At 34.4% G+C, this 15463-nt stretch overlaps 4 protein-coding genes across 4 annotated transcripts in view; 3 read left to right on the top strand and 1 right to left on the bottom strand.

Moving 5' to 3' along the window:
• Positions 1–6: 6 nt before the first annotated feature.
• Positions 7–2418, top strand: LOC144469523 (ribonuclease H2 subunit B). Its single transcript, XM_078179929.1, has 5 exons — positions 7–220; positions 396–634; positions 746–1031; positions 1129–1346; positions 1446–2418. Exons 1-5 carry the CDS (start codon positions 133–135, stop codon positions 1536–1538), a joined length of 924 nt encoding a protein of 307 aa, XP_078036055.1. The 5' UTR covers positions 7–132; the 3' UTR covers positions 1539–2418.
• A 579-nt stretch (positions 2419–2997) lies between these two features.
• On the bottom strand, positions 2998–4785 carry Bys (Bystin). Its single transcript, XM_078179918.1, has 3 exons — positions 4509–4785; positions 3412–4337; positions 2998–3339 (listed from the first exon to the last, which is right to left on the bottom strand). The coding sequence occupies exons 1-3, from the start codon at positions 4650–4652 to the stop codon at positions 3111–3113; spliced, it is 1299 nt and encodes a 432-aa protein (XP_078036044.1). The 5' UTR covers positions 4653–4785; the 3' UTR covers positions 2998–3110.
• A 448-nt stretch (positions 4786–5233) lies between these two features.
• On the top strand, positions 5234–8358 carry Mcm7 (minichromosome maintenance 7). The gene is made up of 10 exons (XM_078185948.1): positions 5234–5459; positions 5570–5778; positions 5855–6018; positions 6109–6289; positions 6356–6493; positions 6564–6749; positions 6834–7047; positions 7131–7608; positions 7687–7838; positions 7899–8358. The coding sequence occupies exons 1-10, from the start codon at positions 5420–5422 to the stop codon at positions 8312–8314; spliced, it is 2178 nt and encodes a 725-aa protein (XP_078042074.1). The 5' UTR covers positions 5234–5419; the 3' UTR covers positions 8315–8358.
• A 735-nt stretch (positions 8359–9093) lies between these two features.
• Positions 9094–15463, top strand: part of Dally (division abnormally delayed protein) — a 187525-nt gene continuing 181155 nt past the window's right edge. Inside the window, exon 1 of the mRNA XM_078185960.1 lies at positions 9094–9980. Coding sequence (XP_078042086.1) covers positions 9752–9980 — 229 coding nt within the window. The 5' untranslated portion in view covers positions 9094–9751. The remainder of the gene's footprint in view (positions 9981–15463) is intronic.

Genomic DNA, 15463 nt, shown 5'->3' with positions numbered 1-15463 from the left:
AAACGCTGGTTCTTTTACCAAAAATGGCTGATTTCTAAATTTGTTTTATATATACGTATTAATACATGGTGAAAATTGTATAGATAAGTAAATAACCTAACGTATTATCGATCGTGTAAAACGCGCGTAAATATGCCGCGTACCAAAGCATCACCAAAAAAGTGCGTCAAAACAACTAACTCATATCCAGGAACAAATACATGGGTTTTCCTAATGAAAGGTGTTTAAGTTAATAACAATCATTTGTGCTTTCGAATTTTTATGTTATGTGTTTGTCGCATTGTTCACATATTTACCGGTATTTTCCAAGACTTCTTTAACAGTTGTGATAAATTTTGCCTGTTTAAGTGCATTTAATATATTTCCTTTCAATAAAATTAATGAAAATGTTATAGGTGATGGTTTGAGTAATACAGATGGAGGCATACCTGATGTGATTAAATTGAGGCATCCAGCTACAAATCAACCTGCTATGTTCGTGTTTAGTCCAGGCAATACGACAGTGCAAGAAGTTTTAACATTTGACGAGAACAAGAGATCATGGTTTATTGATGATAATGTAAAGTCCGATGGGAAAATGCATTTATCCACCCCTATTGATCCAATCTTTTTAGTATTGCCATATTTACGAAAGGTAAATTCATAATAAATTTTTAATCGACCACATATTTGACTACAATGAACAACTAATTTAAACATAGTAGTAACCTTGAGTATTAATTTATTTACAATTCTACACTTATAGACTCAACAAGCACAACCTTTTGATCAATGTCTATGGGACGAAGATTTTCCAGAGACATCTCGTCTATCTCAGTGTCAGAATTTAAAATTATCGTTAGTTGCTGATCGCAAAGGAGATGAATCATTGCAAGCTTATAAGTTTAATGAAGAAAAGACATTGACCTGGCTACAGAAAAAGGTGGAAAGAGTAATCGATGTATTAAAACAAAAAGGTATTCATGTATCACAAGGTGCTATTAGTGCTACTTATGTTAAAAGTATTAAACTTGAAAGTGGCTCAGAAGCAGGTAATAATTTATATTTCATATGTTCTATACTGTATTAATTATCTAATAATTACTGAATGTAATTGTAACTAATATGTGTAATAATTGATCCTTTTAGAATATTTAAGGTATGCTCATGGTATAGTATCGGAGTATCTGTCAGAAGACTTATCTAAAAAGTTAGCGCAGCACTTAAATATATCAGATGAAACAGAAAATAAGAAGCGAAAGTTAACCAGTCCTAATGATAGCGAAGAAAAGAGGTTGAAGAAAGATACAACTGAAAATGAATCAATATTAAAACCAAAAGCTGCTGACCTATCCAAACCAGAAAAGGTAATTCTTTTCATAAATATGAATATTTATTTATACTATATATATATATACATATATATATATATATATATATATATGCGTGTTATTAAATAATTATAGATCCAAAAATCTACTATCGGTAAAAAGGAATTAGCCAGACAAAAGGCAGCAGCTGGATCTAAAAGTATTACCAGTTTCTTTAAAAAGAAATAAAGTATAAACAACTGTAAAAAGTAAACATTACAAATTTGAAATTTTGTGTACTGTAATGTGTATATATGATTTATCATAGGGAACTGTAATAATTGTTATCCAAGAACAGAGTCTTTGTTAAAACTTAGACACATTTTTAATTGCTGTTTAAAGAATAGAAAAACGATCTTTTTATACTTTATTTGTAGACATTTTTATATTGCAATTTTTCTATATATAAATCTCGAAGGCATTTATTTTAAACAATGATTGTGTTTAAATTTTACTTATAGATAAAATATATTGTAATTATAAAAATGTGGGAATACTTAAGTATATATGTTAATTCACCAATATGTCCCTCGACATTAAAAACGTGCTGTTTATTCTTTATAGGTGCTGTTTGCTGTAAAAGTGGTATAAATCCGTTATAAAACTGTAGAGATATTTTGACTATTACACGTCAATTTGTGACCGATATCATTATATTTTTATATTATTTATTATAATTATTAACTTCCCAGAAGTCGGATTTATATCACTTAAAAATAAATGGCTCAGTTTGTTTTTCAAAACCTAGTTTTAAATATTACGGCTGTTATTTTTTGTATATTTAATGTTAAGTCTAAATGTTATTTAACTACACAAAATATTGGAAATAAACCTATAAAGAAGTGATTTTAACAAGATTCATAATTTAATCATTTTGTGGAAAATAAAACAGTTTTTGCGAAATCCTTAACAAAAAGAATCATTAAAAATTAACTATTTTTAATTTTGGATTTCTTCTTTCAAATTTGAATGTTAACTTGAAGCACAAAGTTTGAGAACTATTAAAATAAAATCAAGAAATACAATATTTGAACAAAAAGTGATTTTCATTCATTTTGTAGTTAAATGTCACCCCTCCAAAAAACCAATTGCAATGCAGTGAAAAAAAGCAAGTAGTTGATTTCGGCTTGGACAAAAAGTACTTATTATTATTCAATTTCATTTAAAGAAAGTAGTCAAGCAGAAATCAGAAGTAGTTTTCCACTTTATATTTGATTTGAACTTGAAGAAAGTATTAAAATCAAAAGTAGTTGCTCCGTTTATAGATTTTGCGGTGTTTTAGATCAGATTTGATGCAGATTTTATACCTACATATGAAATTGATATCTCAGTATCTCAGCTATTTCTATTCCTATTAATATGTTTAGAGATTTTTTATAAACGAACTGTGACACTCAACAATTGGGCAATTGTTAAAATTAAATACAATACGACTTAAAAGAATAAATTGCTATTAAAATTTTTAGCCATTTTGGTCAAAGAAAAGGTATGGAGTTAGCGTCGCACGCCACTCAATCACCTGGCGAGAGACGCTGCCACATCTCATATAAGTTTATAGGTCTATTTTAATTACATTTTATTTCTATAAAATAACTTTTTACCAATTTTATAAACATAGAATTTTAATTTATCATTGTTATTATAAACACTTAATACACAGCAATAAATCCTTTTATAAAACGTATATTAGAAGAATCTTTGTTTTATGTAATTATTAATTTACATATTTTATAATACAAACTTTTGTAAAGTTAAACCATCTCAACAAACCATTGGTTCTGGTACAGGTTCAGTAATTTCTAAGTCCCTACATTTAGCATGTTGTAATTCTCTTCGTACTTCAGGAGTGATTGAATGATGAGATTGCTTTTTTAATAATTCCAATAAAGCCTCTTTTTGTTCTGAGCTGATATCACTCTTATAACGCTGTACAAATGTTAGTAATGCTTGATGCCATAAAACTGGTAATTCTCTGCGATCACTTTTAAACCTATGAGAAAAAATTGATTATCAAAATACAATAATAATTATAACTATATAACTGAAAACAGACTAGTGTTACCTCAAGAAATGAAACACAAGGCCATCTATGACTCTGTATGGAAGTGCGTATTTTTTATCTAAAAATATTCTTAGAAAAATACTATTTGCTCCTGTGTAATCCATTTCTGCAATCTTTAATATTGCTGCAGAAGAATGTAAAATTGGTATTGAATTCTTAGCAATCACAGATCCAATAATAACAGCTTCTCTTAATGTACAAGTTCCAGATTCTAATAATGGTAGTAAAATTCCTTTCATAAAACCAGCAGGTTTAAATAATGCCTTTCGTAATGCTTGATATAGATGAAAGTTTAATCTTTTATACTCTGCTAAGTCATCTCTAATTCGTGGTAACAATACTAAATTGTAAAACCTTTGCGCCATCTTTTCTTTAAGATTAGATGCAAATATTCTTGTAGCCTGATACATTGCTGCAGCTGACCACTTTGGTGGATCAGTAATGTATAATATTTGTTCCCAATTCCTTAGGGTGGGTACAATTTTAAATGCTTTAGGTAATTTTCCACTGCGATATTTTGCTAAAACATCTCGAACACCTTCATACATTGATTTCACTCGCGGATCTAGCTCTTGCATTTGTATAGAATCTATTTCTGAAAATTGAGTATCAATCTCTGTTTTCTTTTCAGTTAATTTTTCTACTATTATGTCAGCCAATGTTCTCATTGGTGCAGCATCCTTAGACATGAACATTTGTATAGCACGCTCATCTTCTTCATCAAGTACAATGTTTTCATAAAACTTTGAATCATCACGCTCGTTGTCACTAATTTCATCTTCTGAATCACTCAAATCTGGACCAAGTCTCACTGTTGGTTTCTTTATTGCTTTTTCTGTCATTCCTATTCCAGACTCTTCCTCTATTTCAATTTGTTGTCGTCTAGCTTGAGACAAAATCCTCTTTGTAAGAGAAGAATCCACAAACTATAAAACATACATTTACATATTATATAAACAAAGTAATAAAAAATTACTATATGACTTATACATATTAAGTTAAAATACAAAAGCAATTGTTATTATATTTAATAAAGTGTGAAAATAATATTTATATATATTATTTTCTTGCATTATGTAAAATCATAAATATCTAACCTGTTCATCTTCGTCATTTCGAGCTCTGATTTTATGCCTATTTTTTGGTTTCACTGTTTTTTCGTCTTCTATTTGATCCCCCAATGCTATTTTTGGTTGTTTTGTTTCACCTTTGGAAACTTTTACTTTTCTTGCTTTTCCCATTTTCTTAATTCAATGTTGTTTAGAAAATTGATTAAACCACGTGATGTAAATCCTAACCTCCTATTGTCTCTCAATCCGAGAACCTTTTTATCCCTACAATTTTACTGCACATCCACTATCGCGCAGTTACTTTAAAAAGAGAACGGAGACTGATCGAGAGAGACAATCAAAATTGCTAACCAATCAGAATAAAGAAAATTTCTATGCTGACCCTTGCTAACAAATCGAGCTGTGACTTGGAAGTGTGCAGGAGTATATAGGTTTCTGCTTCATGATACTTTTGACATTCATATAAATTCGACGTGATAAAATTTGACAACCTATTTAATTGTTCATTGATACTTATTTTTCGATTTTTGAATTTTAGGTAACAATATTATCGGTTTACATACAGTAATGGGACCTACTCCTGAACGCTTTTTTACTCCCTAAGCTGACGCGCACACTTCCATCATTTTACTGCGCAGCCAATCCACAGTAGATTCTGTCTCAGCAGTGGATCATCAGCCAATCAGAGCAAAGAAAGTTTCTATATTAGTTTTCTCTCATGGATTAAACTGCGGCCTGAAATAGGACCCGTTATTGATGCGCTGTAAACTTCCGGTTTGGTTTAGGCGGGAAAAACACACCGGGACTGAGACTGAGACGTAACAACTTGATAACTGGCAATAACAGTCGTTTTTGACATTGTAGTGCAGTCGGTTAATTTCATTAAGAGAAGGATTATATATTAATTTTTAATTATTTCTAAAAGTAATTTTACAAAAATGGTATCAAAAATATCAAAGGATTATGCAAAAGTTAGGGGTAAGTATTATTTAATATTGTAATTTCAAGAATTTCAATTGCTGGGTAATATTTTTTATAAAGATTGTAATGTGTGTGATATATTGCTTAATATTTCTTTATTGTATTAGAACAATTGAAAACTTTCTTGACGGATTTTATTGTAATGGATAAAACAACTGGTGAAAAATTATTCAAATATAAACACCAACTCACCAATATAGCCCATCGTGAACAAGTGGAACTTACAATAGATTTAGATGATGTTCATGAATTTGATGACGAATTAGCAGAATCAATAGCAAGTAATACTCGGAGATATGTAAATATACTTTTGGATGTGAGTTTATATTTCCTATTCAAATATTATGCATGTCTGATTATGAATTAAGACATGTATTTTTATATGTACATAGCTCGTTCAAGAAATGTTACCCGACTTCAAAACGAAATCTGTACCACCAAAAGATGCTTTAGATGTGTATATCGAACATAGATTATTGATGGAAAGCCGTAATAAACATCTCGGTGAACAACGTGATTCAAGAAATAAATATGCACCAGAACTTATGAGACGCTTGTAATATTATTATTAATCATTAATTTTTATACTATCTCAATATGTATGTATGTATATCATTCATAATATTTTCCTTAAATTTTATTTTAGTGAAGTATATTTCAAAGATTTTGATGCAGCTAAAGCATATTCTGTGAGGGATATTAAAGCAGATAAAATAGGAAAACTAGTTACTGTACGAGGTATAGTAACGAGATCTAGCGACGTAATGCCCTTACTTGTTGTTGCTACATATACATGTGATCAATGTGGTGCCGAAACATTCCAACCTGTAAGAAGTTAAAAACTCATGGTATTATAGTACTTAATAAAGTTTAGCTATAACTGACATTTTCAGGTACAATCTCTTAAATATATGCCAATACGAACATGCCCCAGTGATGATTGTCGTATAAATAAATCTGGAGGTGTATTAGAAATGCAAACAAGAGGATCAAAATTTGTTAAATTTCAAGAAATAAAAATACAAGAACATGTAAATTTAAAATTTATTATTAATTATCAACTATTTAATTATTTGATAATAATTACAGCAATTATTATAGAGTGATCAAGTTCCTGTGGGCCATATTCCACGTACTTTAACAGTGTATTGTAGGGGTGAAACAACAAGAAAGTGTTTACCTGGAGATCATGTACTTATTACAGGTATTTTTCTACCAATCATAAAATCTGGATTTAGTGCTAGAGCTGGAGCTGCACTTTTGAATGAAACTTATATAGACGCACATGTATGTATTTATAATATAAGCAATATTGTTCGTTATAGCCTTTTATGTAATAATAAGTAAACATGGAAACTTTGCATGGTTTAGAAAATCGTTTGCCTCACTAATATGCAATGTGCTGATGATACTACTGCTGAATTGACTGACGAAGAATTGTCTTTATTAATCGAAGACGATTTTTACGGAAAATTGGCTCGTTCCATAGCTCCGGAAATTTATGGGCTTGAAGATGTTAAAAAAGCGCTGTTATTACTTCTCGTCGGTGGAACGGATAAACATCGAGAAGACATTAAAATCAGAGGTTGTTTTAGATATATTTATAATTAAAGTTGCACCAGTGTTTCCTTTCTGTTTGTTTCTCTTCAATATGTTTGTCATTTACAGGAAATATTAATATTTGTTTAATGGGTGATCCTGGAGTTGCAAAATCTCAATTGCTTTCATTTATAACAAGATTGGCGCCACGATCTCAATATACAACTGGCAGAGGTTCTTCGGGAGTCGGGTTAACTGCATCAGTTATGAAAGATCCTTTAACTGGTCAAATGATGCTTGAAGGAGGGGCTTTGGTATTAGCTGACGAAGGTGTTTGTTGCATTGACGAATTTGATAAAATGGCAGATGCAGATCGTACAGCTATCCACGAAGTAATGGAACAACAAACAATATCTATTGCAAAAGCGGGAATTACAGCTCGTTTAAATGCAAGAGTTTCTATATTAGCTGCAGCAAATCCTGCATATGGCAGATATAATCCAAAAAGAACAGTTGAACAGAACATCCAGTTACCTGCTGCCTTACTATCTCGGTTTGATCTGTTATGGCTAATTCAGGATCGAGCTGATCGTAGCAATGATTTGAAGTAAGAAAATGAAACTAAGAATTAGAAGAAATTAGAATTTTGTATAATTATTGATTTTAACAAAAATATATTTTTCAGAATGGCGGAACATATAACTTATGTTCATCAACATTGTATTCAGCCCCCCATGGAGTCTCAAGCATTGGATATGAATTTAATTAGAAAGTATATCAATTTGTGTAAAACGAAGCAGCCTGTTGTCCCTGAAGATTTAACAGAATATATAGTTGGTAAGTATAATTGTTTGCATAATAATGTTAACCATATTATTTATGCATAATAATTTTTAGAATCGTATGTGGAAATGAGAAGGGCGGCTCGCAACAGTCAGGACAGAACATTCACCTCTGCACGTAACTTACTGGCTTTATTGCGTTTATCCACTGCATTAGCGCGTTTAAGATTAACGAATACTGTTGAAAAAGCGGATGTAATAGAGGCGAATAGATTGATCGAGATGTCGAAACATTCTATTAACTATTCTGAAATATTGTCGACGAATATAAACCAGAATCCAATGAACCGAATTTTCCATCTCATTAAGGAATTAGCTGGTGACAAAAAAACTGTTAAAGTATCAGATATTTTAGAAAGGTGCACAAACAAAGGATTCAAGCCTGATCAAGTCAATGATTGTATCGAAGAATACGAGGCGCTAAATGTGTGGCAAGTGAATCAAACAAGAACTCAAATTACATTCATTTAATTGTTTATCCAAACGACTGTATATAAAATATTTTTTATACTACTTTCGACAGTATTTCTTCAATTTTATCTGTTTCGATGAATAAATTTCATACTTTATTACTAATATCGTGTTTGATATTTGCATAAAAGCTTTTAAGGTATCTTTCATAATACATTCACGAATTAAAATGCATTTTAAATGTTATGTAATGTTAACGACTATGAAACTTCCCGATAATAGTGAGGTCACTTTATTTTGCGAAATTATGCATACGCATATTACACAATAATAACAGAAAATCAAAAAGTTTAGAGTTCTCAAACTTGGAACTATTTCACAAATAGCTATACATTCATCTAATTATATGGAATAAATAATTTGATTTTCTGATAACAATTTTTCAAAATTTGAGTTCCTGACAAAATAGATACTTCTTAGAAAAAAAAGGAAAAGAATAAATTTTCTGGATTTCGAGAGTTTTGTGATTTCACAAAGCTTCCGTTTCGAGTTTTGCGAATTTAAAAATCAAGTTTCGAGTGATATCTATAATAATTTCTCATTAAGTAAATGAGTGATTGCGGTTGACTGTAGGTGTAGGAGGCAGTGATCAGTGGCGACACACGACGTGCCCGCGGAACACGAGGGTGCTCTGTTGTTTGGTAAGGTAAGCAGTCGCAGAGTGGTGGATAAGCAGTTGGATTCGAACTAATTCGAGGTTGAACAGTAGAGGGGATAGGGTAGCTGGCGAATAGTGGGAGAGCGCCGGTCGGTCGAATCTCGAATCGCGAATACACGCGCGGAGCCGCTCTCGGTTCAGTCAGGTTCAGTCGCATCGAGATACTCGTGGAACGCGTGTCGCGTGGTGCATGCATGCATGCTTGCTTGCGTGCGATCAAACGTGCGTGCATGTGTGTGCTTATTATTGTGGTGTACCGAGAGTGGTCGGCGGGTGTGCATGTGTGCGGGCCATAACACGGTGTTGCGCGCGGTCTCGAGTCTCGACAGTGCATGTCGTGATTACTATAACCGTCGTCGTCTCGTCTGTCCGTCCATCGTGATCGCACCAAATGCACGTCTCGCGCTCCTCAAGATCACCGAGTAACACCCGCCGTCGTCCATATCCTCGTGACGTTTGACAGCGCGCGGCTGATTCGCGAAACGGAGAGGAAAGGGGAAGGAAGCCGCGTCTCGTCCCGGCGGTTGATGACTCTTCGAACGATCGTGCCGAATACGCGTCGAAGGAGGAGGAGGTGGAATTGAATCGTCTCGCTGCTGCTCGTGTTCCGTCCTCTTTCTTCCTCTCCCCCCACCCACCCCCGCCTCCCAACCAGCAATCACGATTTACGGAACTTGCCGGTATCGCTGCCGCTCGTTTATTCTCGGTTTCCCTTTTTCCTTCGATTCATCCCGCCCGTTCACGCAAGCCGGCCCCAAGTTCGACGTTATTCCACCAAAATGAGAGTAATGCGGAGACATCGTCACGCGGTCCTGGCACCTGTGTCCATTCTGATACTGTTGTGCAGCCGGTCTGATTTCGTGTCGTCCCGATCGACACGACCCGCCGAAGACTTGTGGGTCGAAGCGGATTTCGCGCCAGACTGTGAGCGCGTCAAGCCTTTCTTCGAAAGCAAGAAAGTCACGACTGTACCCGTGAAGCCAAACACACCGGAGAACATTGCCAAAAGTAAGTGGCCATTCGATTCTATAGTTGTGACGGATTCGAAAGACTATTCAGTTAGAGAGATTGAATGATCGCGCCAGCGGAATCTATCGGCGGCGTGATTTTTCCGTTTCCGAGGTTACCGAACGGGAGAAATTGAACAGGTTTGCGATTCCTCTGGACGAAATCAATTAGGCATCTTGATTATTATACCCGACTGATTCTAATTATGAAATTTATTTAATGGCTCTTGAGTGTCGTTACACTAAACGGTACTTAATGTTATTACATCAAATAGCATTTAAGTACTTCTTGCAAAAACCCGCCTCAATTGTCGTGAGACCGGTATATCTGTCTTCCATGATGGTCATCTGATACTCCGGGCTCCTAACCCTTATCTTCGGTTCAATTCAAACGAAATTGCTTATTTAACTTTTGACGTTTGTTATGTATTGTAGATATTCATGAGTAAATTGCGGATACTTTAGTGCACGTGTATGGTACCACGTTTCATTAATTTGGTTTTACTTCCCGATATAGTTTCGTAGGAGGGAAACGAATGTAATTATGTGAACAGAATGTAGCATTCAAATACTTGGGTTATTACTGTAATATAACCGTTAGGATGCAATTTTCTTGTGCGTTTAATTAAGATATGACTATGTGCATAAAAGTGTAGAGAAAATCTTTTATCTTATAGTCGAACGCGAATTTTAACAGTTAAAATTGATTGATGAAAATTGAAAATTTTAGAGCACAAGTGATTTAAATATAAACAAAATTCGATTTTCTGTGGATCGTTTAGTGATATTATTATTCGAATTACTGAGACTTATAGAATACCAAATTAAGCTCCGCAAGCCATCAATTGTTTATTGTCTACTTTCATCTACTTATTCACATGTCCCAAAATATTTAATAATTAATTTTTTGATAATATTAGAAAATTATTATACAAGAAAACCAAAATCAACCTATACATATTTTGCCATTACTTCTAAAATGCTGTCGCTAATCGCTATCACTTTACCAATTGCAGATCTGTATCTCTCTAAACGTATCTACTTATTTACCAGTCACGGGATAATTCAATGTTCGTTCGCAGTACTGGCAGAATATTCATTCCAATTCATTTAGTTTGAATATATCGGCAATTAAGACTTCTACATTGTATCGAGTTTTAATTGATTAATTGCATATGAAATTGCATTACGAGATATAACTAAATACAAACTTGAACGGCGCCAACGAACGCTCTGATAGAATGTGGTACAATTTTTTAAAGGATATTTCATTATAATCCCGTTAAAATCAGTACCTACTACAATTTTTTAGCGATTCCTACTATACTTAATAAATGATATAGTCCTAGCAAGCGTGGCTATCATTACCATATCATTGCATCCCCAGATGAAATTAGTCGTGATGTTAGTGTGACTTTAGGGGATGTTTTCCGAAATATCACAGCGAATACTGCTGTCCTTTATAGGTAGAACGAAATAAAAATTTCGAAATGAAATTTCAACTATGGTGGGCGGTATTATATGTATTCAATTGTAGGCGTAAATTTTCTGACGTTTGACAATTGCGTCAGAAAATAGTAATTAATGTATTTGACAATGTAAGGGTACACGATTCGTTACAAATGTCTTAGGCAATGATGTACGAAGTTCACCAAAAATAAAAGCTTAAAAAGGTGAGTGAGGCGCGACTCTCTCAAAGCACAAAAGGCGAGTGCCATATACAATTCCCTACTAAGTAAATAGTAAAGTTCGTGAAAGACATTGTTCCTTGGGTAGAGATAAAAAGGGACGAGTCACTAGTTCAGGCTCTAGTCTACAATTGTGCACGCCTATTGACCCCGTGTCTTCATTTTCCCACGTAGGTCACTGACACAAGTCTTTGAAGAAAACTTAGCCGAGCGTGTCAAACGAATATCTGAAAAATGACGATGCCTCACTCTAGACAACAATACTCTCGAATTGATGCAGACCAGTATTAATGAGTTTGTCGTTGAATGAACCTTATTGTTCTTTCTCAATGTCAACGCCAGAGCACTATTGAATGATTCCATATTCGAAGGTTAAAGTAGTCACTTACAAGTAGGTTCATTTTCGACCAATTTAGGTACTTAATTTATTCTATTGTATGTATTCATTTTATGCATTGACAAATACTGTAATTTGAGTTTATAGTTTATATGGGTTTGAGTTTCATCATCATAAGATGATGAAACAACTTCGTTAGATAATGATAAAACTTAGTTTTCAAGCTTGCAGACGTTTTTCACGTTTTCCTCGGACCTGACATTTCTCGCCAAAACTCTTTTTGCGTCCAATACAATAGTTTGTGACACAGCGTGGCTACGCAATTGAACGGTCACATATGGAGAAAGTTCGCATATCACGAACAGGTTCGGACGTCGTAAAGACTGCGAAATCGAGTCGTAAATGGTATTATCCGCCATACCGATCGCGTACCGATTTCTGGAGTGCTATTACTGGTCGCGAGGAACCTGAATGAGCCAACGGTTCTCTATTTTCTTCACCCTCTCTCTCTCTCTCTCTCTCTCTCTCTCTCTCTCTCTCTCAGCACGATCCTATCCCTATCCTAACCCATTTTACACGTCTGTAACCACTTGTCGAATCGAGGGAGAAGGGTCGCTGATGTAGCTTCCGGTTTTATGCACTTCCGGTTTTATCTGCTTCCGTACGTCAAGTGCTGTACATCACACCTAATGGAGTAAATGGATAGAGATAACCGTCCGCGGCAGCCTCCAATTGAAGTACAATGACGTTAATGTTCTTAATTTAAAGCGACAAATTACACGGAGAATGGCTTTGTGACTCTTGTTGAGCCCTTAATTTAATATCTGGGGTGTCCGTGAGCAACACTGTCTATGTACCGAACCGTGATAATACTAATTATTATTTCAACACGATTGGATTACCTTGAGGCGTCGCGCGCTCTTCGTAAGGTCACTGTCGAAAATACTTTGATTTCACACACCGGTTATGAAAAATACTAGTTTACGGATTTTATGCATTTATAGGAAAATTGGGTAGCTGCGATTTAAAATAGTATGAAGAATAAATGAATGTAAAATATTGTACAGTGTTTATGTGGTTATGCCATTACACATGTAATTGCATTAATTATTACGCACGAAATGAAATGATGTATAAAGTAGCTGCTTTAACCAAGGGAATGTATTGTTACAGAAATATAAAAATAATTAGTAAATCGAATGGGAAAATGTATGTCGATGAAACTTTAAATTCACCGAATGGACACATTTACCGCGAGATAACAAAAGAAGAACTCGTTGAAAGCATGCACGGGAAAGAAAAAAAAGAAAAGATGGATAAAGTGGAGCCGAGAGAGGGAGAGAGAGAGAGAGAGAGAGAGGTCCATTCTGAATCCTCTTACGCATCTCTGCCGACGAATCATTCGCACACCAAATAAAACCGATAAATCCGTAAGCGGCTGTTCGAGAAGTATATCCCCGCTGGAAGTAGCGAACAATAGGCTGCTAACAACGAATCATGAAAAATCGTGGCGGAAAACATTGAGAAGGTTTTCCCTGGTACCTGAGTGTCTTCTATGGCGCTACCCGGGCTGGTCAAGGTGCTCTTAGAGGCGAGCACAAAAGGATCATGGGAGAAGCAAAAAGGAAGGACACCGGGGCGATGGGTGTCTTCTGCGACGGAAACTTTACGATTCCACGCCGGTTTTATGGAACGCGTCATGGCGTGACGCGACGTTCGGAAAAAAAGTGTTCGATTCCTCGGGGGAATATGAAATCGATATTTTTTCTGACCAAAGACAACACGACTACATCCTGAACAACGTATTGTCCATCGTTGTTCGTTGGTATTATTATTGTCGAGCTCGTTGCTCCCTATGCTTTAGAATAATGCACAATGAAGCGTTTAAATAGACTCACGCTAAAAAGCAGCCGCAAGATTATTTAAATTGTAATGTTATAACAGACTCTAAAAGGAAGACAATAACTGAATAGCTTCGTCTTTGTAGATCGTCAAAAATTGATTCACTGCTTTTATTTTGGTAAAGTTAAGATTGCCTTTATATTTCGATATGGATGCGAAGAATTTTGTTCGTCTGAAGTTTTTTTTTCGCATTTTTTATGGAAATTTAATCAAAATAGCTATTCACCCACGCCAAATTCCTCGTGTGTTTTATGTTTCATAGAATTTCGAGAATTTTTAATCAAAGTCCTTTGAAAGGTTTACCGGCTTTCTAAAAATATTGATTTCTCGAATCGTACGTCGCAGCCCGCCTATAATTAAAAACTGCCTGCTATCTATCGATCTTCGTATATTACTTGTTTGAAATCTGCACGCCGATTTATCGCAAATAGTACCGACAGTTATGAACGGTTTCAGAGAGGATCTGTTTTAGGTACCAGTTTTACGCACACCGAATGTCGCAAGATTGTAGAATGCTAGCGAATCTGTAATAATAAATCTAACATATGCAAATTAACATTATTTTACACAATGTTTTGTGTTTCGAATCAGTTGCTCTACACGTCAATTTCTAATTTTATTCATATCGGTAGCATCTTCGTTTTACCGTGTTGCAAAGTAGTTCACTCTCTACGTTGTAATTGAGATATTCGGATAATATTTAATACAAAATTTGAATCATTCCATAAGAATGATTAAGAATTAATAAGTGTTCTATGATTTTACTAGAAAACTTAAACCGACAATTTTTGTCTAATTTTCAATTTCATTGTATGTTCAAAAAGTGAAATGATATTTTTATTCACACGACCTTATGTTGTAAATTTAGAGTTGCTGTTGTATGATTTTCAAATCGTTAACATTCTCAAGGCAAAAGTTAAATGTTTATGTGTGTCTTTTGTATCTTGCAATCGTTGCAGACAATTTTTGTTTTCTATAAAATTCTGAGAAAATTACGCAATTATTGGAAACATTCTTTGAAACTTTAACTGTAACGGTTTGAATTTAGATTGTCAAAGATTGCGTGGGCCACCCTGTAGAACCATAAGAGGGCATTTACGGTGAATCCTGTGAAAGAATCGGCCCGTGAGACCTCCCGCATCTTGCTTGTTCGGATGATTTTCTTTACGCACACAACTTTATACCTGAATGCTCCAACTTTAGCAATATAGAGGGTGAATCACGCGCACGGGTCAGGTAGTTATGTAGAATAGGATCCACCTTGCCGGCTTAATGACTTTACTATGTTCGTTGCCAAGGTCAATGTCGTGAGTATAACAGCTGCAGTGCGGTGTAGCTTTGGCTTTACAGCAGTACTAGAAATTGTTACTATTATGTAATAATTAATACTGTACTTGACTGGTGTCATTTAATTAACATACAACTAAAGAGTTTCACTAATTAAATTTCATTTAATTAATATTATTAAAGCTTGAATTAGTTTTCATATGAACCAATGTGCCATGGTTATTGTTTAAATTTAACAAAATAATTGTAACTGTAAATGTAACAAAATAA

The sequence above is a fragment of the Augochlora pura genome, chromosome 1 (assembly GCF_028453695.1).
Source record: "Augochlora pura isolate Apur16 chromosome 1, APUR_v2.2.1, whole genome shotgun sequence".
NCBI classification, from domain to species: Eukaryota; Metazoa; Arthropoda; class Insecta; order Hymenoptera; family Halictidae; genus Augochlora; species Augochlora pura.
Note: the sequence above shows the minus strand (reverse complement) of the source record. Positions and strands in the feature narration are given on the sequence as shown.

Bases quoted from the DNA above. Each gene is read 5' to 3' on its own strand.
- LOC144469523 (XM_078179929.1), top strand. From the start codon at position 133: ATGCCGCGTACCAAAGCATCACCAAAAAAGTGCGTCAAAACAACTAAC. The intron at 221-395 runs GTGTTTAAGTTA...AAAATGTTATAG, and splicing joins ATGGGTTTTCCTAATGAAAG to GTGATGGTTTGAGTAATACA. The intron at 1,347-1,445 runs GTAATTCTTTTC...AAATAATTATAG, and splicing joins ACCTATCCAAACCAGAAAAG to ATCCAAAAATCTACTATCGG.
- Mcm7 (XM_078185948.1), top strand. From the start codon at position 5,420: ATGGTATCAAAAATATCAAAGGATTATGCAAAAGTTAGGG. The intron at 6,750-6,833 runs GTATGTATTTAT...TGCATGGTTTAG, and splicing joins AAACTTATATAGACGCACAT to AAAATCGTTTGCCTCACTAA. The intron at 7,609-7,686 runs GTAAGAAAATGA...TATATTTTTCAG, and splicing joins GATCGTAGCAATGATTTGAA to AATGGCGGAACATATAACTT.
- Bys (XM_078179918.1), bottom strand. From the start codon at position 4,652: ATGGGAAAAGCAAGAAAAGTAAAAGTTTCCAAAGGTGAAACAAAACAA. The intron at 4,338-4,508 runs GTTAGATATTTA...TATGTTTTATAG, and splicing joins GAAATGACGAAGATGAACAG to TTTGTGGATTCTTCTCTTAC. The intron at 3,340-3,411 runs GTAACACTAGTC...TTTTTCTCATAG, and splicing joins CTTGTGTTTCATTTCTTGAG to GTTTAAAAGTGATCGCAGAG.